Source organism: Clytia hemisphaerica, unplaced genomic scaffold (genome assembly GCF_902728285.1).
Source record: "Clytia hemisphaerica strain Z4C2 unplaced genomic scaffold, Clytia hemisphaerica genome assembly, whole genome shotgun sequence".
NCBI lineage: Eukaryota > Metazoa > Cnidaria > Hydrozoa > Leptothecata > Clytiidae > Clytia > Clytia hemisphaerica.
This window is the reverse complement of record NW_027103979.1, coordinates 2,430,469-2,447,740: the sequence shown is the minus strand read 5'-3', so window position 1 is coordinate 2,447,740 and position 17,272 is coordinate 2,430,469. Positions and strand designations below refer to the sequence as shown.

The following is a 17,272-nucleotide window of genomic DNA, read 5'->3' as shown; positions in this document are numbered from 1 at the left end:
GTGGACGGTCCCATACCACAAATACCAAATGTTTGACCCAACTTAAGAAAAAAGGAACAACAAGAAAAAAAAACTTACTCCAATTTTGAGGTCAAGTTCTTGTCTGGCGTCCACGCTCATGGCAGCGTATTTGTCCGGTCGTACCGGATTCTCGTATGCATTCACAAGTTCCGTTTTCGTTAACGCTGAGAATCGGGCTCTGTAGACGTTATCATAGTGAATGTAGTCTTGAGTCAGTGAGATGACTTCGAATCCGATGTTCTCCCCTTCGCGATCGCAGTCCAACCAAAGATAAAGGAAATCTGCCTCTTGACCAAGCTCTTGGAGATGTTCGACAATACGTAGCTTCTTAGTTGTATCTTCGATGTTTTTCCTCACTTTGGCAGTGAAAAGGGTTGAGATATCTTTGACAGATTGATTCTCGAAAGTCAATCCAAATATGTGACCAACAACTGACGTTACCATGAGTTTACATTTCTGTTGAGCTGGTGGAAACCATTTGATCATTTCGAAGATTTGATTGGCTCGACTTTGACCGCGACGCGTACGGAAGCGGCCGCCCGATAAGTGTTCGGCGATCATTTTGGCGACCGACGGTTTCTCGGCGACGATAAGGACTTTTTGGAACTGCTCGTTTTCGGCGTCTCGCCTCTGCTTGTTTTGTTCTTGTCGATGTTTGAGTTGGTCGATAAGACGCTGAACCTCGTGTGGAGGGTGCTGGCCATTTTTCTCCATGATTTCAACGATACCCATTACTTTCCAGATGTCTTCATTAGAGTGCGTCATAAAGGTGAACGAATCGCCCGCCATGCCCGCACGACCCGTACGGCCGATCCTGTGTACGTAATCCTCAGACGTGTTCGCTAAATCGTAGTTGATAACGGCGCTGATACCTTTGACGTCAATTCCACGGGACGCTACGTCTGTAGCGACAAGGATAGGTTTGGTACCGTTACGGAAAGCCGCTAACGTTCGCTCCCGGTAATTCTGATCTCGGTCGCCGTGCATAGCGGATGCTGGGATTCCACATCGGTTCAACATATTAGTTACGAAATCACAAGTATTTTTACGAGCCACAAAGATAAGAACCAAGTCTCGATTATGTTCGAAACGGGATCGTATAAGATTGACTAATTCTTTGTCCTTTTCTTCTCCAGAGATTAGAATGATGTTTTGATTAATACTCTCATTAGCCTGTAGTCCAGCCTCCGTGTTCCCTAACCGAATATGAATGGGCTGGTAAAGAAAATCGTTGGCCAGCCGACGCACTTCTTCGGGCCAAGTTGCAGAAAACATCAATGTCTGTCGCTTCCTGATAAAGCAATAATTTTGGAGAAAAAGTTGGAAATGAATTAAATTCAATCTTACAGGGACAAGAAAACCCTTTAAAGAATCTAAGAAGGGTTATTGGTAAGATTTTTCAAGTTGAAACTATCGTTGTAGTGGAAGACAGCAAAACTTTTTTATAATTCCAACCTAGTTATGACAATTTATATTAAGAAACAGTTGTGTTAGACATTCAGTGTGAATGCTCATTTTTTACGATTTCTTCCATAGGAATACTATTTAAAATTCTCTTTACAGTACAATGGAGCACCGTCAATTGCACCCACTTTTGGATAGCCCATTCTGGACCTATCTAGTTTTTTTACGTATAGACTAGAGACAATTAAGATTGGGTTACATTTCCTAGCTGTGAACATTTGCATTAAGGTATGTGTTCACCTTTCTTGACACATTCTCTTTAATTGATCATATCTTTAGAACAACAAATTTTTATATATCCAAAGTATATATTTTCTGAAAGCCAATAATATTCTCTTTCTAATGGTAAAAGCTTCAGCTGAATTTAAAAAACTGGGCAGGATATAATTAAAATCTTAAGAATTTTAACCTTACCTACTTTAAAGAAGTTAAAGTCACCCATAGCTTTTCAATTTTGAAAAAATAAATGTTCCCAATCGATCGAACTAAAAAAGTGTCTTGGGATTTTTTTAAGAATTGACTTTAACTCTTTAAATCCTAAATTCTGTAAAAATATCGATAAAAAAGTAAATTTAAATGTGATTTTTTCAGTTATCTGTAAATTGAGGAAAAACAACTTGGTTAGAAATAAAATCCTAAGACACTTTTTAAGTTTGATCTTTTGGGAATCTCATAAAAAAAGAATGAAGTCGATATCTAAATGCTATGGGTGACTTTAACTTCGTTAAAAGTAGTATGATGTGGTAAAATTTCGTTTTTTTCTACATCAATTTGAAATTTTTAACGAGATGATTGCTGTTTATTTGAGTAATCAGCGAAATGTGTCAAAAATATTACTATTCAATAGAGGTGAGAATAAACATCAGCTGAATCCTCTCTTTTGTCTTTGTTGTTTCCGAAAGAGACAATTATTTGAGTAAATAATCCATCATAAGACGAACTTTGTTTTGAAATTTAAATGGTTATAACTCTGGATCAAAAAAAGATTTTAAGATCGCGATTTTACCAAAATGAAATTCAGTAACTTTTCTTCCACTTTGACTGAAAAAAAAATCGGAAAAAGGTGTACACATACCTTAATTCAATTGTCATCAATTTCTTTCCTATTATAGTACCAACTTTCCTGCAAGCTTTAGTCACGCGAATATTTACCATAATTCTCCTCCCTCAGTCGTCGTTTTACCCACGGTATGATCAAATCTTATTGATTGAAAAATTTCATTGTAAAGAATGTCGAACTTACCTTGGTAAGCGTTTGATAATGGACCTAATCTGTGGTTCAAAACCCAGATCCAACATTCGATCCGCTTCATCCAGAACTAAATAAAAAACACTCGATAAATCCACTTGATTCGACTCAATGAAGTCGTTTAACCGTCCTGGCGTTGCAACTAAAACAGATATTCCAGAATTGATAGCTCTCATTTGATCCCTCTTTGGGGCACCACCATAAGCACAGGCGGAATGGTAGCCAGCAGGGCGCCCAAACTTGTCAGCTTCTTCTTGGATCTGTGTGGCCAACTCACGTGTTGGTGCTAACACAAGAGCGTTTATGGTACCTCTACTCCTACCTGTTAAATAAAGGAAGCGAAGAATAACGATAAAGCTTTGTGTTATTGTTTTTCTCCTGGCTTTGAATTATAAAATAATTTTGAACTTCAATTTTTTACCACTATGCAGACATCATTATAAGATAATTATTAGATATCATCAAGTGTATTGTTAGTCCATAAAATTTATACCAATTTTTGCAAAATGAAAAGAAATTAATCATCAATGTTTTTAGTGAAAAATTACCTGAAGCGCGGTCGATCTTTTTGTAAGCTGGTAACAAGAAGGCCAATGTTTTGCCAGACCCTGTCTTGGCAATTGAGACAACATCACGTTCTTGCATAGCAATTGGCCAGGTTTGTGCTTGAATAGGTGTCGGGTTCTGGAATCCTGCTCTATAGAATGTGTCTAGTTGTTGTTTTGATAGCCCAGGAAAGTCTTCAAAACGTAAAAACGGTTCTGGGATAGGAGTGTTACCGAAATCGTCCCATGCTGACAGACCATGTTGTCGACGATACGGGTGGTTGTCAACTCTGGCAGGACCACCTGAATTCCCAGCATCCTGATATTTATTTTTCTTTGTGTCTGTGACAGTGTAATTGCGCACAGCTGCTCCCATGTCACCAAAATCATTTAATGGGGATTGCACTTTCTTGAAAGATGAAGGTGGACCTCCTTGTTGTGGGGGATGACTCGAGTTATGTTCATTTGGAAAATTGTTCGGCCGGGAAGGACCAGGTCCATGGTTGATATGGCCTTGATCTTGATTGTAATGACGTCCTTGGTTGTTTCTTTGATTCCTTGGAGGAGGTCCTTGATGTTGAGACTGTCCTTGATGTTGAGACTGTCCTTGATGTTGAGACTGTCCTTGATTTCTATCATTGCGTTGTTGATTATCAGAAGGAGGTACATACAACTTTTGAGACTGTCTGCTCTGTTGATCCTGTAAAAAAATAGAATTTGAATAATATCGTGAAAATATTGCAATGAATGGAGTTTATGTTATGTGAATCAGTTTCTTCCATAATCACATCATTTATGGTATATAGTAACCATATAGTTCGCCCCCCCTTTCTTCAGGGGGGATGACACCTTCCGAAAAAATGAAGAAGGGGGAGGATCAGAAATTTTCGGGAAAAAGGGGGGGGTAGCAAGGAAGGAGGGGGATAGTTTAAAAAAGGGGGGCTTACACTCATATTGTAGATAATTTTCAAGCACTGTTATGAAATTTGGTCTTCATGAAAGGAAGTTTTCTGTTAGAGTAGTCTGAGTCAAAAAGAAGAAAGAAGTTTATTATTTCGCTTTCTTTCTCTGAAGATATTTCACATATATTTGTTAGCTATTTTTGTCCAAAATCCTTGGGGAATAGGCATTTTCAAAGGTTGGGGAATGCCAAGGAGGGAGACACCTTTCCGCATTATGTAGTAAAAACCTGTTTCCATGGAATTTGCAATAAATTCAGACAACCGAACTTGTAAAATAGGCAAACCTGGTGTTGCCGCTCTGGTTGTTGAAAGGTTTGTTGCTGTGTTGGTTGCTGGTAAGTTTGTGGTTTACGCTGATCATATGTTTGTGAGGGAGCTGTCACATGATGTTGTGTTTGACCTTGCTGTTGTGACTGGGCAGGATTAGGGTCTGATGGTGCTGGTGGCTGAGAAGCATAATGTGCAGCCATTGCTGCTTGATGCTGATGCATTGCCGCATAGTATTGTTGATATTGTTCTGGGTTAGCATAATATTGAGCTTGTTGTTGTTGCATGTAGGCTGCATACTGTTGTTGTTGTTGCTGTGAATCACCAGTTCCCATGTAATTCTGGTAAGGATACTGATCTGCCATTGTCTCTCATTTGTTTTACACTAAAATAAAAACAAATTTTGGAAAAACGAAATGAAACCATACAGGAGGTTTTCCATTAAAGTACCAAGCTTTTCACACTTCCATCTGACAAAAATACAGCTGAAAACAAATGATACTTTTAATTTATGGACCTACCTAGCTGAACAACAGAAAACATTAAATTCAAAAAACAAAACGTCAGAAAAACTAATGAGAAAATCTTGATGAATTCCCAAACAAGAAGCCCAGAGGGCATGAAGGCCCAGCGAATAAAAATATGAACTGAACAAGACTTAAGTAACAGAGAGGATTTGAACCTAAAGTCGCTAGTACAAGCCAAAGACGCCTTAAACCACTCGCCTATCTCTTATTAGCAACAATGAGAAATAAATCAAAATATTTAATCTTATATACAGAAGTGTTTTGTTCCTAGCACATGAACAACTGAACTGTTCACTGAACTGTTCACATGATAGAGAAATGTAAAAACAACTTTTTTAAAAGAACATATTCCTAAAGAGAAGAAGGTTTGTTACCCTGTGTAAATCACATTGTTTTTCTTAAAACGTACTACATCTGTTATATTCTTATAGTTTTAGTAGTTAATTGTATTTTCTCCTTTTATGTGACGATTGCAATTGTTTTTATTCTGCCAATCATGTTCTAAAAGAGACATGTTTCAGCCAATCAAATTTTTCACAATATATACTAGCCTGTGCTTGAAATAAAACGCGTATCGCCTAGTAAATTGTTACACACTGACACCGGGCAGAATGCTAATGAAAGGCCCACTACGCTAAAGCTAGCTGGGCCAATAACTTTTTTCAGGACATTTCTGGATCTGCCTACCAGAAATAATTTCTTTCTTCAAAAATTGGTCTCCATTACAATTTAGGAATTACTTTTTTGTTTTATTGTGCAAAAAAATCATGAAAATCTGTCAGGTTTAACTCAAAAATAAGGAAACCTTAGAGATGGGAATAATGGGAAGGTCAGAATCACTGATTGAAATTAATTTTCTTTGCTTAGCAATCGGAGAGGAATAAATCTTTTGTCTACCAGTGATTCTTAATTGGCCCATACTCAAAATCCTGTAATCTTGATAATACAAGTTTAAGTCTAAACTGCCTGGGAAAAGAATCGCCAAATGATTAAATCAAAACATTGATCTGAACCCCCTGATTTACAACGGCATTTACTAACGTGTTCCGCTTGACCTTGTACCTCAAAACGGGGGTTTTAATATTTTTTTTACACGAGAAAGAGTGTGTGACGTCAAAATTTCAGTTTTCATCTTTTGAAAGTTTTGAATGTACCGTGAAGTCAGGTAACTTGCATCAGTGGAGGCAAACATGCAAAGCCATCAAATGACTGACCAATCAAAGCAGAAAAGTTTCAAAACAAATGAACTACGCAGCTCCACTCGCAGCTCTACTCTACCATTTTTGTTTTGATTTAAGTTTGTTTTTAATGACCAGACAGGTCATTCATTTGAGGGCTATGCATGTTTGCCTCCACTGATGCAAGTTACCCGACTTCACGGTACTCCGTCTTCGTGGAATTTTTAATGGCATAAAAACTATGCTCTGGCTTTAAGAACATATATTTCTAAAAAAAGGCTATTGTTGTACGTAAATATTTTTTTTTTGATTGCAAATAGGGAAACTTCAGTTGGCTGGTAACTTTTTGAGTGTAATGAGCAGGGGGTCTGGCGGAACCATCTTTGTAGTCTGTTATTACAGATTGACTTATTGGATTATTAGATTGGCTAAACACCTATTTCAATTTAAAAACTGCTCCTCTTTTAATTAGAAGCGCTATCATATTTATCTAAGCCTCTACAGTAATCTTCAAATTTTAACCAGACAAAATGAAAAACTGAGCTTCAGAATGGCAGGTAGAAACTACGAAATGACTGGTATGTAATTACCGGTCACCGGCTGTTATTTGCAGCACTGAACATGGGACTGGTTGATATTCTTGTATGTATTTTCACTTACTGTTAAATCTCTTTGACAACAAATTTGTTTTGATAACTCCATCAAGTTTATCAATAATACTTCTTCGTTCCTCTACTGTAGTGCACAGACACTCGCGTTGTGTTCCACTACGGATTTTTTCATATTTCAATTTAAAAGCCTACTCGGCAGTGCGTCACAAACAGTGATATTTCGATTGCACGGAAGCCCTTCAAAACACCAGCTTTATTGGAGTTTTGTCTTGTTTACCCAAACACTTCAATCTCGCGTAGACTTAGGGGTCAAGACTAGAACCCCCAATACCAGATATTTGCCTGACCGAAAAAAATCATCAGCATCAGTCGGAATTGTTTACTCACTGGAAATACGCAACTTTCTGAAGTTTCGTTTTTTTTTGGTTGTGCATCATTTTAAAAATAACGAAGATGAAAAGTTACCATCAATCCCGCGAGTAAAAGAAAGTATTCCGACTAGTCTACGAAAAGTGCGCTTGTGCGGCGAATAGAATATCTTGCAAATTAATATATGCATAAACTGACGAAATCCTTTCTTTTTTATGCATCGATCCTGACTTGACAATCGAGAACCAAATTTGGCAATGCATAATTATTACAAGCGGCCGAGAAAGTTTGTGTGACGCAAAAATTGCGCGATCAACAAAGCGCTAGAAAAACGCCAACTGAAAATTGAAACTTGGCACTACTAGGCACTTCGGTCACATAAATAAAAACATGTGTATATGTTGAAGCCGACTGTGGACTGACCGAAATTGCAATTACATAAATTATTGTGGAAGTGAACGCTTTAGACGAATGTTCAGTGAGGATCTTATCGCGATTCTCAGATTTACGGAAAACACCAGCTTTTTGCTGATTTTTGCCTCGATTGCCCAAAACCTGTAACCTTTTTAGCTTGAGGGAAGAAAAAAATTAGAGTTTTTGGCTTTGCCAAAAAAACGCCTAGTCAAAATTTTTTCATCTTCACAGGATCCATTCCCAACCTCAAAATACATCTTTTTGTCTAGGGGTTTGTTTTGCAAATTCTTCCTTCGAAATATATTGACAGATAAAAAAATTCACTCCATTAAGAATTAGTGAATAAGGCTGAACCTGTGTGGAAACACGTGGGAGAGGCCAGTATTTTTCAGTGAAAAATAAAAATTAAAAGGAAAAATTAAAGAAGAAAAAATCAGAAACTGGTGGATATCAACAACAATCAATCCTGCCTTGGCTTGTTTGTATGTAAAGTCTGAAGACCACCTCATCAAATAAACTCTGACGCATCAACCAGGCTGCACTCATCCCACAGTGCAGCCATTCAGCTAAGTGACTAATTTTTCTTCTTTCTTCTGATTGCACAAGAATCCCTGCCCCGCACACGTTATTCCCACAAGCTTCAAAAGGATTGTCTTAAACTGTAGGATCAGCTGCACATGACAGAGTTTGGAATTCCATGTGCAGCTGAGCAGGTAACAATCCTTACACTTTCACCTCCATACGTCAACCCTATTCGTAACTATGTCTGACAATGTTGAACGGCAAAACAAGGTTGAAGCTGCGGAGAATCTGATTGCTGAATTGTGCATTTCTGCTCCAAATGATGAAGTTAAGTCTTGCCTTAGATGTTATGAATATGGCAAATCCCTCGATCAACTTACTAAAGACATTGGCAAATCCAACAAACCTGTTCTGGAATCAACTTTAGCCTACCTGAAAGTCGAAAATCAAGAACAATATGTAAAACCAGCAAATGTCAATGCACTAATTTGCAGACTACAAAATCTCCTTCCTGACGAATGCTCATTATGTAATGAGACATATTGCTTCAAAATCGAAGACACTCCATTGTTAGCATGTGTCTTTTGTGGCCAAGAAGTCCATCGTAAATGCTACCTTCAACTCCTTGGTGCAACAACAATGGAATTTGACACTGCTTCCTTCAAAAAGACTTTCAACCCTTTCAATCTCCCTGGACTTTACTACGTCTGTCAACCCTGTGAACTAACCAAAATCCCACAAGATGATTGTGGAAAAAAGAAAAGGTTCATAAAGAATAAAGATTCTACACCACCTACCCGAGCCAGAATTAAGCAGCCCTCCAGAAACCCAAAGACAAAACCAATTCACCAACTTACCCTACCAACCAATACCAGATCTTCCCAATCGACAAATAGAAAGAATCTATCCAGATCTTGAGAATATTGAACAAATCAATCTCCTTGATGAGGACTTAACAGAAATACCTGCACCAGACTTTCCCAAAGAAACCCGCAAAAAGACATCTGCACCAGACCATCCCAAGGACGATCAAATTGAACAAACTGCACCAAATTCACCCAAAGGCAATGACAACCAAACATTGCTTCAAAAGGAGAAGACCTGTCGTTTCTACGTTAAAGGGAATTGCAAGCATGGCTTGAGAGGGAAAAACTGTTCCTTTAACCACCCAAGGATGTGCAAGAAGCTACTTTCACATGGAACTCGAGCCCCCAGAGGATGCAATAAAGGAAAACAATGTCAAGACTTCCATCCTAAAATGTGCTCAACTTCAATTACCAAAGGCTGCTGTTACCTGTGTAATCTCAGGCATGTAAGAGGGACAAAGAAAGAGAAGCCCAAACCTGAGGCGACCAACAAGGACCCAACTTTTTTAGAATCAGTCCACCTTCTGAAAGAAGAGATAATGAAGGTAATGGACACAAAGTTCTCTTACATAATGAGCCAGATATCAACAAATCAACAATCCCCTGTGACAAGGTACCAACCTATGGCTCCACAGCAACAACAACCAACACCAATTCTACCAGGATTTTTACCAGCCCCACCCCCCATCAATAAAACAATGAAACAAATGGAAATTCCACCCCTCATGCAAATGTACATACCACCTCCAAAGAACCTTCAACAACCACCCCGCTTCCATCCACTGAAGAATCTCCAAGACTTCTAAATGACTCAAATGCAACAATGAATTACTTCTCCTTCCTCAACATACAAGGTCTCTCTCCAAAAACAGTTGAATCTAAAACACCATATTTGAAGGATATCCTGACACCTTCCAATCAAATCTTCATTGGCCTATCAGAAACCTGGCTGAAAGATCAACTTGATGCAGAACTAGCCATTGATGGGTATACAATTTTCAGGTCAGACAGAAAAAGACAGAAAAAATCCAAAAGAGGACGCGACAGTGGAGGCACTGCTTTCTATGTGAGAGACGATATAGCTAATACTTTTGAAAAAGTGGTGGAATTCTCCAACGGAGTTGTTGAAATCCTTGCTCTGCATTCAAAATCTGAAAATCTTGTCATCGCAACTGTTTACCGCCAACCAGATAATTCAGCGAATGGATACCCTTCAAGACTGAATGAATTTCAAGACGGGATATCTAAGTTGAAATCAAAGATTCTGGACATTGGCAGTCCCACACCAGATGTAGTTATTGGTGGAGATTTCAATTTACCCCACATAGCATGGCCCTTGTGTATCCCAAAACAAGCATCGTATCCTGAAGAACCTAAAATGATAGAGTTTCTGGATCAATTCCTTCAAGATCTACATATGAACCAATACATTACCAAACCAACCCATAAGGATGGGAACACCTTGGATCTTGTACTTACCAATAATGACAGTTTGATTCTCTCCCACAATATTCTTACGACTCTAAATAGCATTTCCCATCACTCGTTAATTGAAATGGCTACCTTATATCAACCAAATGCTACTACCGAGCCATCCCACAGTCAACCTAAGCTTTCACTCTTCGACTCCTTGAACTTCTTTAGTGACGCTGTTCGCTGGTCAGATCTCGATGCCAGTTTAGAAAATTATGACTGGGATATGGATTTCAGAAAGAAAACTCCAAATGACATGTTATAAAGCTTCTACAAAATCACCTTTCAAATTGCACAAATTCATGTTCCACCAAGAAGAGTAAAGCAAAAAAGATATGACCCTTCTCAAAGACTTAGAACTAACTTGACGCGAAAAAGACGCAGGATAAACAAGCTCTTAATTCATACCACTTCGCCTTCAAGACGTAATAAACTCACAAAAGAGCTAATTTCAATTGAAGTAAGACTTCAAAAAGCTTATAAACATTCATCTCAATTTGCGGAAGAAGGAAGATAGAGCACTAAAAGCAATCAAGAAAAACCCAAAATACTTCTACTCATATGCAAAACAATTTGCAAAAGTCAAAAACAAAATTGGACCGTTAATTGATGGAGAAAACCTTATCAGTGATCCAAAAAAGATGGCAGATATTCTCTCCAAACAATACAGCTCAGTCTTCAGCACACCCAAACATCCTCCCCCTTCAACAACTGACCAACCAGTGCAGATGGGAGATATCCCACTAACAAGAAAGGACTTTGAAGATATGATAGATGAACTTGATAATACTTCTGCTGCTGGACCAGATGGCTTCCCTGCAATTTTTCTAAAACACTGCAGAAAAATCACTATCAAGACCTCTTCTCATCCTTTGGAGAAAATGCCTCGATACTGGAAAGACCCCTGAAACTCTAAAGAAATCTCTCATTGTACCTATCCACAAAGGAGGAAATCGAACTCAACCCGAAAGATATCGCCCAGTCGCTCTCACCTCACACCTAATAAAGATTTTCGAAAAGATTCTTCGAAAGCATATGACACACTTTATTGAAGAAAACGATTTATTCAATGCAAATCAACATGGATTTCGCTCTGGCAGATCATGCCTCAGTCAACTTTTGTCACACTACGATGAGATTTTATCTCTACTCGAGCAAGGCAAGAATGCAGATGTTGTCTACCTTGATTTCTCCAAAGCATTCAACAAAGTAGACTTAAACCTCGCTCTTACCAAAGTTCAAAATCTTGGTATTGGTGGAAAAGTCTTGAAATGGTTACAATCGTTTTTAACCAATCGCTATCAAACCGTACTAGTGGATGGGACTCCATCTAACCCAACACCTGTCATATCAGGCGTCCCACAAGGGAGTGTTTTGGGACCATTGATTTTCCTCATCTTAATGGGGGACATTGATGAAAAAGTTCAACACTCTTCGATAAGAAGCTTTGCAGATGACACAAGACTCATCAAAGGCATAGAAATCGTTGAGGATACACAAAAACTTCAAGGAGACCTAAATTCAGTCTATGTATGGTCAGATGATAACAACATGGAGTTTAATGCTGTCAAATTTGAGCTGCTGAGATATGGCCCAAACACTGAAGTTAAAGCTGAAACACACTACACAAGCAGTAGCAACATTGAAATCAAAGAATATGAATATGTCAAAGACCTTGGAGTACTGATGTCCAATGATTGTAAATTCAAACACCACATCAACAATGTTGTTATCAATGCTCGTAAAACCTCATCCTGGATCCTGAGAACTTTCAGAACAAGAGCAGCTACACCAATGCTCACTCTCTGGAAACCTCTTATTCTTCCAAAACTCGAATATTGTTCTCAACTCTGGAACCCATGGCTGAAATGTGATATACAAAGTCTTGAAATGGTCCAGTGGAGCTTCATTCGAAAAATCATTCACCCCGAAAAATCATAATGGTCAAGATTGAAGGCATTCAAGCTTTATTCGCTAGAAAGAAGACGTGAAAGATACATGATCATCTACACGTGGAAGATCCTTGAAAACCTTGTGCCTAATATCAACCAGTCAGACGGGTTACGACCTGTTTTCCAACCCAGACTTGGAAGATTGTGCTTTGTTAAAGCCCGAATCACAGGAACATCAGTTGCCCTACAGTCAATCCGACATAATTTCTTATCAACCCGTGGGCCAATCTTGTTCAACTCCCTCCCTAAAGAATTGAGGAATTTAAGTGGATGCCCTGTGCTAGAATTCAAAAAGAAGCTAGACAAGTTCCTTGTTTTTGTTCCGGATGAACCTTCTGTTCCAGGTGCAACAACAAATGCTGCATCCAACTCAATCAAACATCAAATCAATAATCGGCAGGCGGACATTGGATTGTTCACCTAGATGGAAGACCATCGAAAGCACTTCCAAGTATTCCAAGTAAGTATATTGATCACTTTCATTTTCCCCTGAAGACCGTGAGAGAAAAAACATTAGGGCCCATGTTTTGTATAATTTTATAATGACGTATAAGGTAGCGTAATGCATGCAAAAATAATATGATAATCTTTTTGTTTTTTATTTTCAGGTATGCCGCCTAACATTGACGTCATAGTGTATGGATTTAGCATGAACAATAGGACCGACAGACTTGACAAAAGGAACAAACAATAAGACGACCCGAGAATCTTATGATGAGGACGTTTTGTCTTCGCCTGATATCACGCCCACAGAAGACGCTGTTTAAAAAGCGGGGGTAAAAATAGTAAGTAATAGCTTTTGTAAGTGTTTATTTTGCGAAATATATATAACCATTTTCTAATATGGTCTACAAACTAGGATTTCTAGAATTTTGATAATGAAAACTTAAATACCTATATAATGAAGAAAAAAACAAACCATTTCAATTTTATTTATAAGTTTAACCCCCGGAAAAATTATGTATTACCTATTACATAACTTTACATTTCCCAACTCGCTAACTCCCAGAGGAATTCCGATTGTAAACCCGATTGGTTAATTTTGGAACATCTTCATAATGGCAGATAATTTAGAAGTGTCTAGTGGAAAGGTTGTGTGAATTTTCAAATGTCAGTGGTAATTTTGTTGGTTGATGGCTTGTTGAATCTGGGAAGAAAAAAGTAAACAGGTATAGCTTTTTCTAACCAAGGATCTGAAGGATTCGAGCCACACTGACAGACTGATGTTTGGGAAATAAAAATGACAACTTTTGTGAGAATGTTGAGTTTTGTTTATATGGCAGTTTGTGATGGACTGCTCGGTGCGAAAGAGAAATCGTGTATTCTTTAATACGCTGTTCATTAACTCAACTCAAATGACTTTGGAGGTTTGGTGAAATCATGGCCAAATTGTCGTCCCATGTTTTGTCAGATAGTCCCAAGTTAGAGCAGTTGACGGTATAATATTTATTTATAAGATGCTTTGTTGTCTTTTTAATCTTTGTGTAAAATTGCATATGTTTTGAATATTTTCCAGCTAAATCGAATCACGGCCTTTCCGTTCCTGTATTTTTTTTATACAATTCAAGATGGCGGATGGAAAGCTGAAAAGGTCTATTATAAGGCTTAAGACCCTGTCTCATTTGGGGTTTTATCAGAGGGGACCATTCAAAAAGTATGTACGCTCGAAAATGGCAAATTTTTGACTCCCCCTCCCCCCTTGTACGCTTTTGTAAGCTTTATGTGTACCCCCCCCTTCAGCGTACGTACGCTTTTTAGTACACCCCCCCCTAACCAAAGCAAAGTCGAAACTTGAAACTCTTGTAACAGTAAAATATGTAGGTATCCAATCGTATTTATAACAAAGTCTCAAGAAATCCAGACAGTGTCAATCGAACAACTTCGAACAAAAATCTCAATCGAACTAATCGAACGTAATCGAACGTGATCGAATAATTGCGATCCGATTGTCGAACGTAATTGAATCTCAATCGAACGGCCGATTCCTGGGTAATATTCGATTGTGTTCGATTGCGCTCGAGTAAGGTTAGATTGGTTTGAATGATTGTCAATTACATTGGATTAATCTTCGATTTCGTTCGATTACGATATGTTCGATGAGTTTGATTGCGATTCAATTAAATTGGATTACTCTGTTAGAGCTTTTTAGCATGGGCGGCCGAGTGCTTGAAGTACCATACCAAAGCGAATAAAATCTGATACAATTGTATCAATCAAACGCAATTGAAAACAATCGAAAGTAAGCGAATACAATCGAGCGTAATCGAAGCAATCGAACGTAATCGAAGCAATCGAACAGCAAATCCTGGGTAATATTCGATTGCGATTCGATTGCGATTCGATTGCGTTCGACAATCGAATTGCAATTATTCGATTGCGTTCAATTGCATTCGATTAATTCGGCGTTCGATTCGTTCGATTGACACCGTCTGGAGAAATTAAAAGAATCTATAAGATGAAACAAAAATACCAAAGGAGAAATGAAAAACAACAATCGCTAAAACAATTTTTCGATGTGAAAATATTGCGCTTTTCTCTCAAAAAAGACAGTTTAGGAAAAATTACGAGTGTGCGTACTTCTCCTCGATGACCCCCCTTCCCCCCTCCGTACGCTTTCATACACTTTTGGGAGTACCCCTCCTCCCCCTCTTGTACTTGAGCATACGTATTTTTGCGAAGCGAATTTATGAGCGAAGCAGTTTTGCTATATTGTGCACGTACCTTTAAACTTCTATCCCAAGCGAAAATTTGCTATAAAATTTTCTATATAAATCACATCTTCAAACCGATGATTTTATCAAAATGACCTTGAATGGTTTGGCTTAAAGCCACGAAAACTTTCTCGGTTTGGTAGCTAGGACTGCGAAAAATGCTGTTTTAAAATGGTGTACCCTAGCAGTGAACAGCAACAAAATTACCGGAAGCCGAAACACGGACTTAGAATCTGAAGTTGATCAAATTGCCGCGCGGGCGGCACGCATCTAAGCAATCTAAGCTGGTTCTTCGGTTTTTAATGTTTATTTTGCTGTTAAAAATGAAAAAAAAATAGTTTGAAGGGTGACAGAAAGGATCATCCCTTGACTTTTAACAGCAAGTATCAAGTATCAAAAAATAAGGTCAATCAATGAGAGGTTTTTGCAAGTCGCGCGGATGGGAGGAGTGCTCTTTTAGTGAACGAAACTTACCTTGCAAAACCAAGTGGATATTCTATGATAAAGAAGTACGGAGGTAATCAAATTTGTCGAATTTGTCAAGAAATAAATCAAAACTGCCGAAGAACCAACAAGCCATCTTTGTACATTTTTGTTTTTGTTTTATTTTTATGTTTTTGTTTGTGATGATTTCGACGGGCGATTCGTGATTCGAATAAAAATGTTCGATCGTTCGACGAATATCGTTCGATTTTATTAAGGCACCATTTACACTAGAATAACTAGAAGGAAAACAAAAGTTCGATGCGCGGGCAACGGCGGGTGTTGTGCCGCCGTGGATTATGTAATGTGTTTGGGGCATTAAGGCTCTTACGACCCTGTCTCTATAGCGGCTTTATTAGAAGAGGGATTTTTAGAGAGTCTCTTATTTTGCTAGCAACTTGCGAATTGAGGTGGAGTCTGGATCGCTTCGCAACCCTTATACAATACGGCTAGTTTGAATGGTCCCGGAGTGGCTCTTATTTTGCTAGCAACTTACGAATTGAGGTGGAGTCTGGACGAAATTAAATTCCGCGAAAATTTCTTCTCGCAAAAATTTTTTCCCTTAAGGTATACAATACGGCTTGTTCGAAAAACACAACTTAGGGTACTTGAAACATCATTAGAATTATCGACCGCCTGAAGGCGGTTTTTTACCGTCGTGTTTTTGTTTTACGGAGTCTGGAGGTTGAAAGTTGAAATCGAAAGTGAAATCGTGCAGCTTAAGTTACCATCTTTAATTTTCATTTTTGGTGGCTGAATATTAGGGAGATAACCACGCAAATATCTAAGAGATATCCCGCGTGTGCGGTGGCCCAGAAAGGTATGGGTTGATGGTACGGTGGCTTAGAAAGTTCAGCGTGTTAGCTAGGATGCAAGCGTTTTGATTTCAGAGGTAGTCTTTGTTTTTAGATGTACTTCTTGGAGTAATTTTGAATTATAACTTCTCTCGGTCCTCTGCAATTATTTTCGACATTGTTAGTTATTGCATTTTACATGTGTTGTTTTTCATTTTTTATGAAGTATCATACATGATTTGTGATAGATGTTGTTCTGTTGACTGCTGAAAAAAGTGTTAATTGCTCTGCAAAACAGCGGTCGCACCAGTTTGCTCTGAAGCAAACTGTGACCTAGTACAAGTAACTTACAAAATAACGTAGAAAAAAATCACTGCAGTAAGAACCACAATAGCTGCAAGAGCAGCAGAGCACAACAGGTCTTCGTTCTTTCGTGAAATTTTCGTATTATACTACGCAGCTCAGGCTACCATTTTTGCATGCGCTTCGGATGCTTCGGATGTTTCCCGCCTTTTCAATAATGACCCGCCCCCGCCCTGTCAACCATGCGCCCGTCAAGAAAATGAAAGCAGATTTTCGGATTTTCCTTCCTTGACAAAAACTTCAGAGCCCAAGGGACTGCAGCTATCATTTTGCTGTTTTTTTTTTCGAAAAAAACTCACTGGTTATTGACTGAGAGATTAGACTGGACATGGTTCTTTATTCAATTGCTTTACAAAAGATTGGTGAGTAAATAAATAAATAAGAAGTCTAGTCTACGACCACAAAGTCTCCCGCACATTGAGTACCATTTTGGGAGTCTTTGATATGACCAGGCTGGGTACCAGAGTAGACCAAGTTTTCTTCAGACTCGGAAAGAAAATA

At 38.5% G+C, this 17,272-nt stretch overlaps 2 protein-coding genes across 4 annotated transcripts in view; one reads left to right on the top strand and one right to left on the bottom strand.

The window, feature by feature from the left end:
- Positions 1 to 16,927, bottom strand: part of LOC136810988 (uncharacterized) — a 28,750-nt gene extending 11,823 nt beyond the window's left edge. Inside the window, exons 1-6 of one of the 3 annotated variants that reach the window (XM_067067594.1) lie at positions 13,389 to 13,474; positions 4,526 to 4,893; positions 3,910 to 3,979; positions 3,283 to 3,873; positions 2,729 to 3,056; positions 79 to 1,312 (exon numbers count right to left, since the gene is read on the bottom strand). In XM_067067594.1, the coding sequence (XP_066923695.1) occupies positions 79 to 1,312; positions 2,729 to 3,056; positions 3,283 to 3,873; positions 3,910 to 3,979; positions 4,526 to 4,873 (2,571 nt within the window). In that variant the 5' untranslated portion in view covers positions 4,874 to 4,893; positions 13,389 to 13,474. Of the gene's footprint in view, positions 1 to 78; positions 1,313 to 2,728; positions 3,057 to 3,282; positions 3,980 to 4,525; positions 4,894 to 13,388; positions 13,475 to 16,759 lie in introns of those variants that run through there. The other 2 variants (XM_067067592.1, XM_067067593.1) reach the window with 2 other exon arrangements.
- LOC136810989 (dynein intermediate chain 2, ciliary-like) overlaps positions 7,934 to 17,272 on the top strand; it is a 285,291-nt gene continuing 275,952 nt past the window's right edge. Inside the window, exon 1 of the mRNA XM_067067595.1 lies at positions 7,934 to 7,954. The gene's annotated coding sequence lies outside the window, so the exon portion shown is untranslated. The remainder of the gene's footprint in view (positions 7,955 to 17,272) is intronic.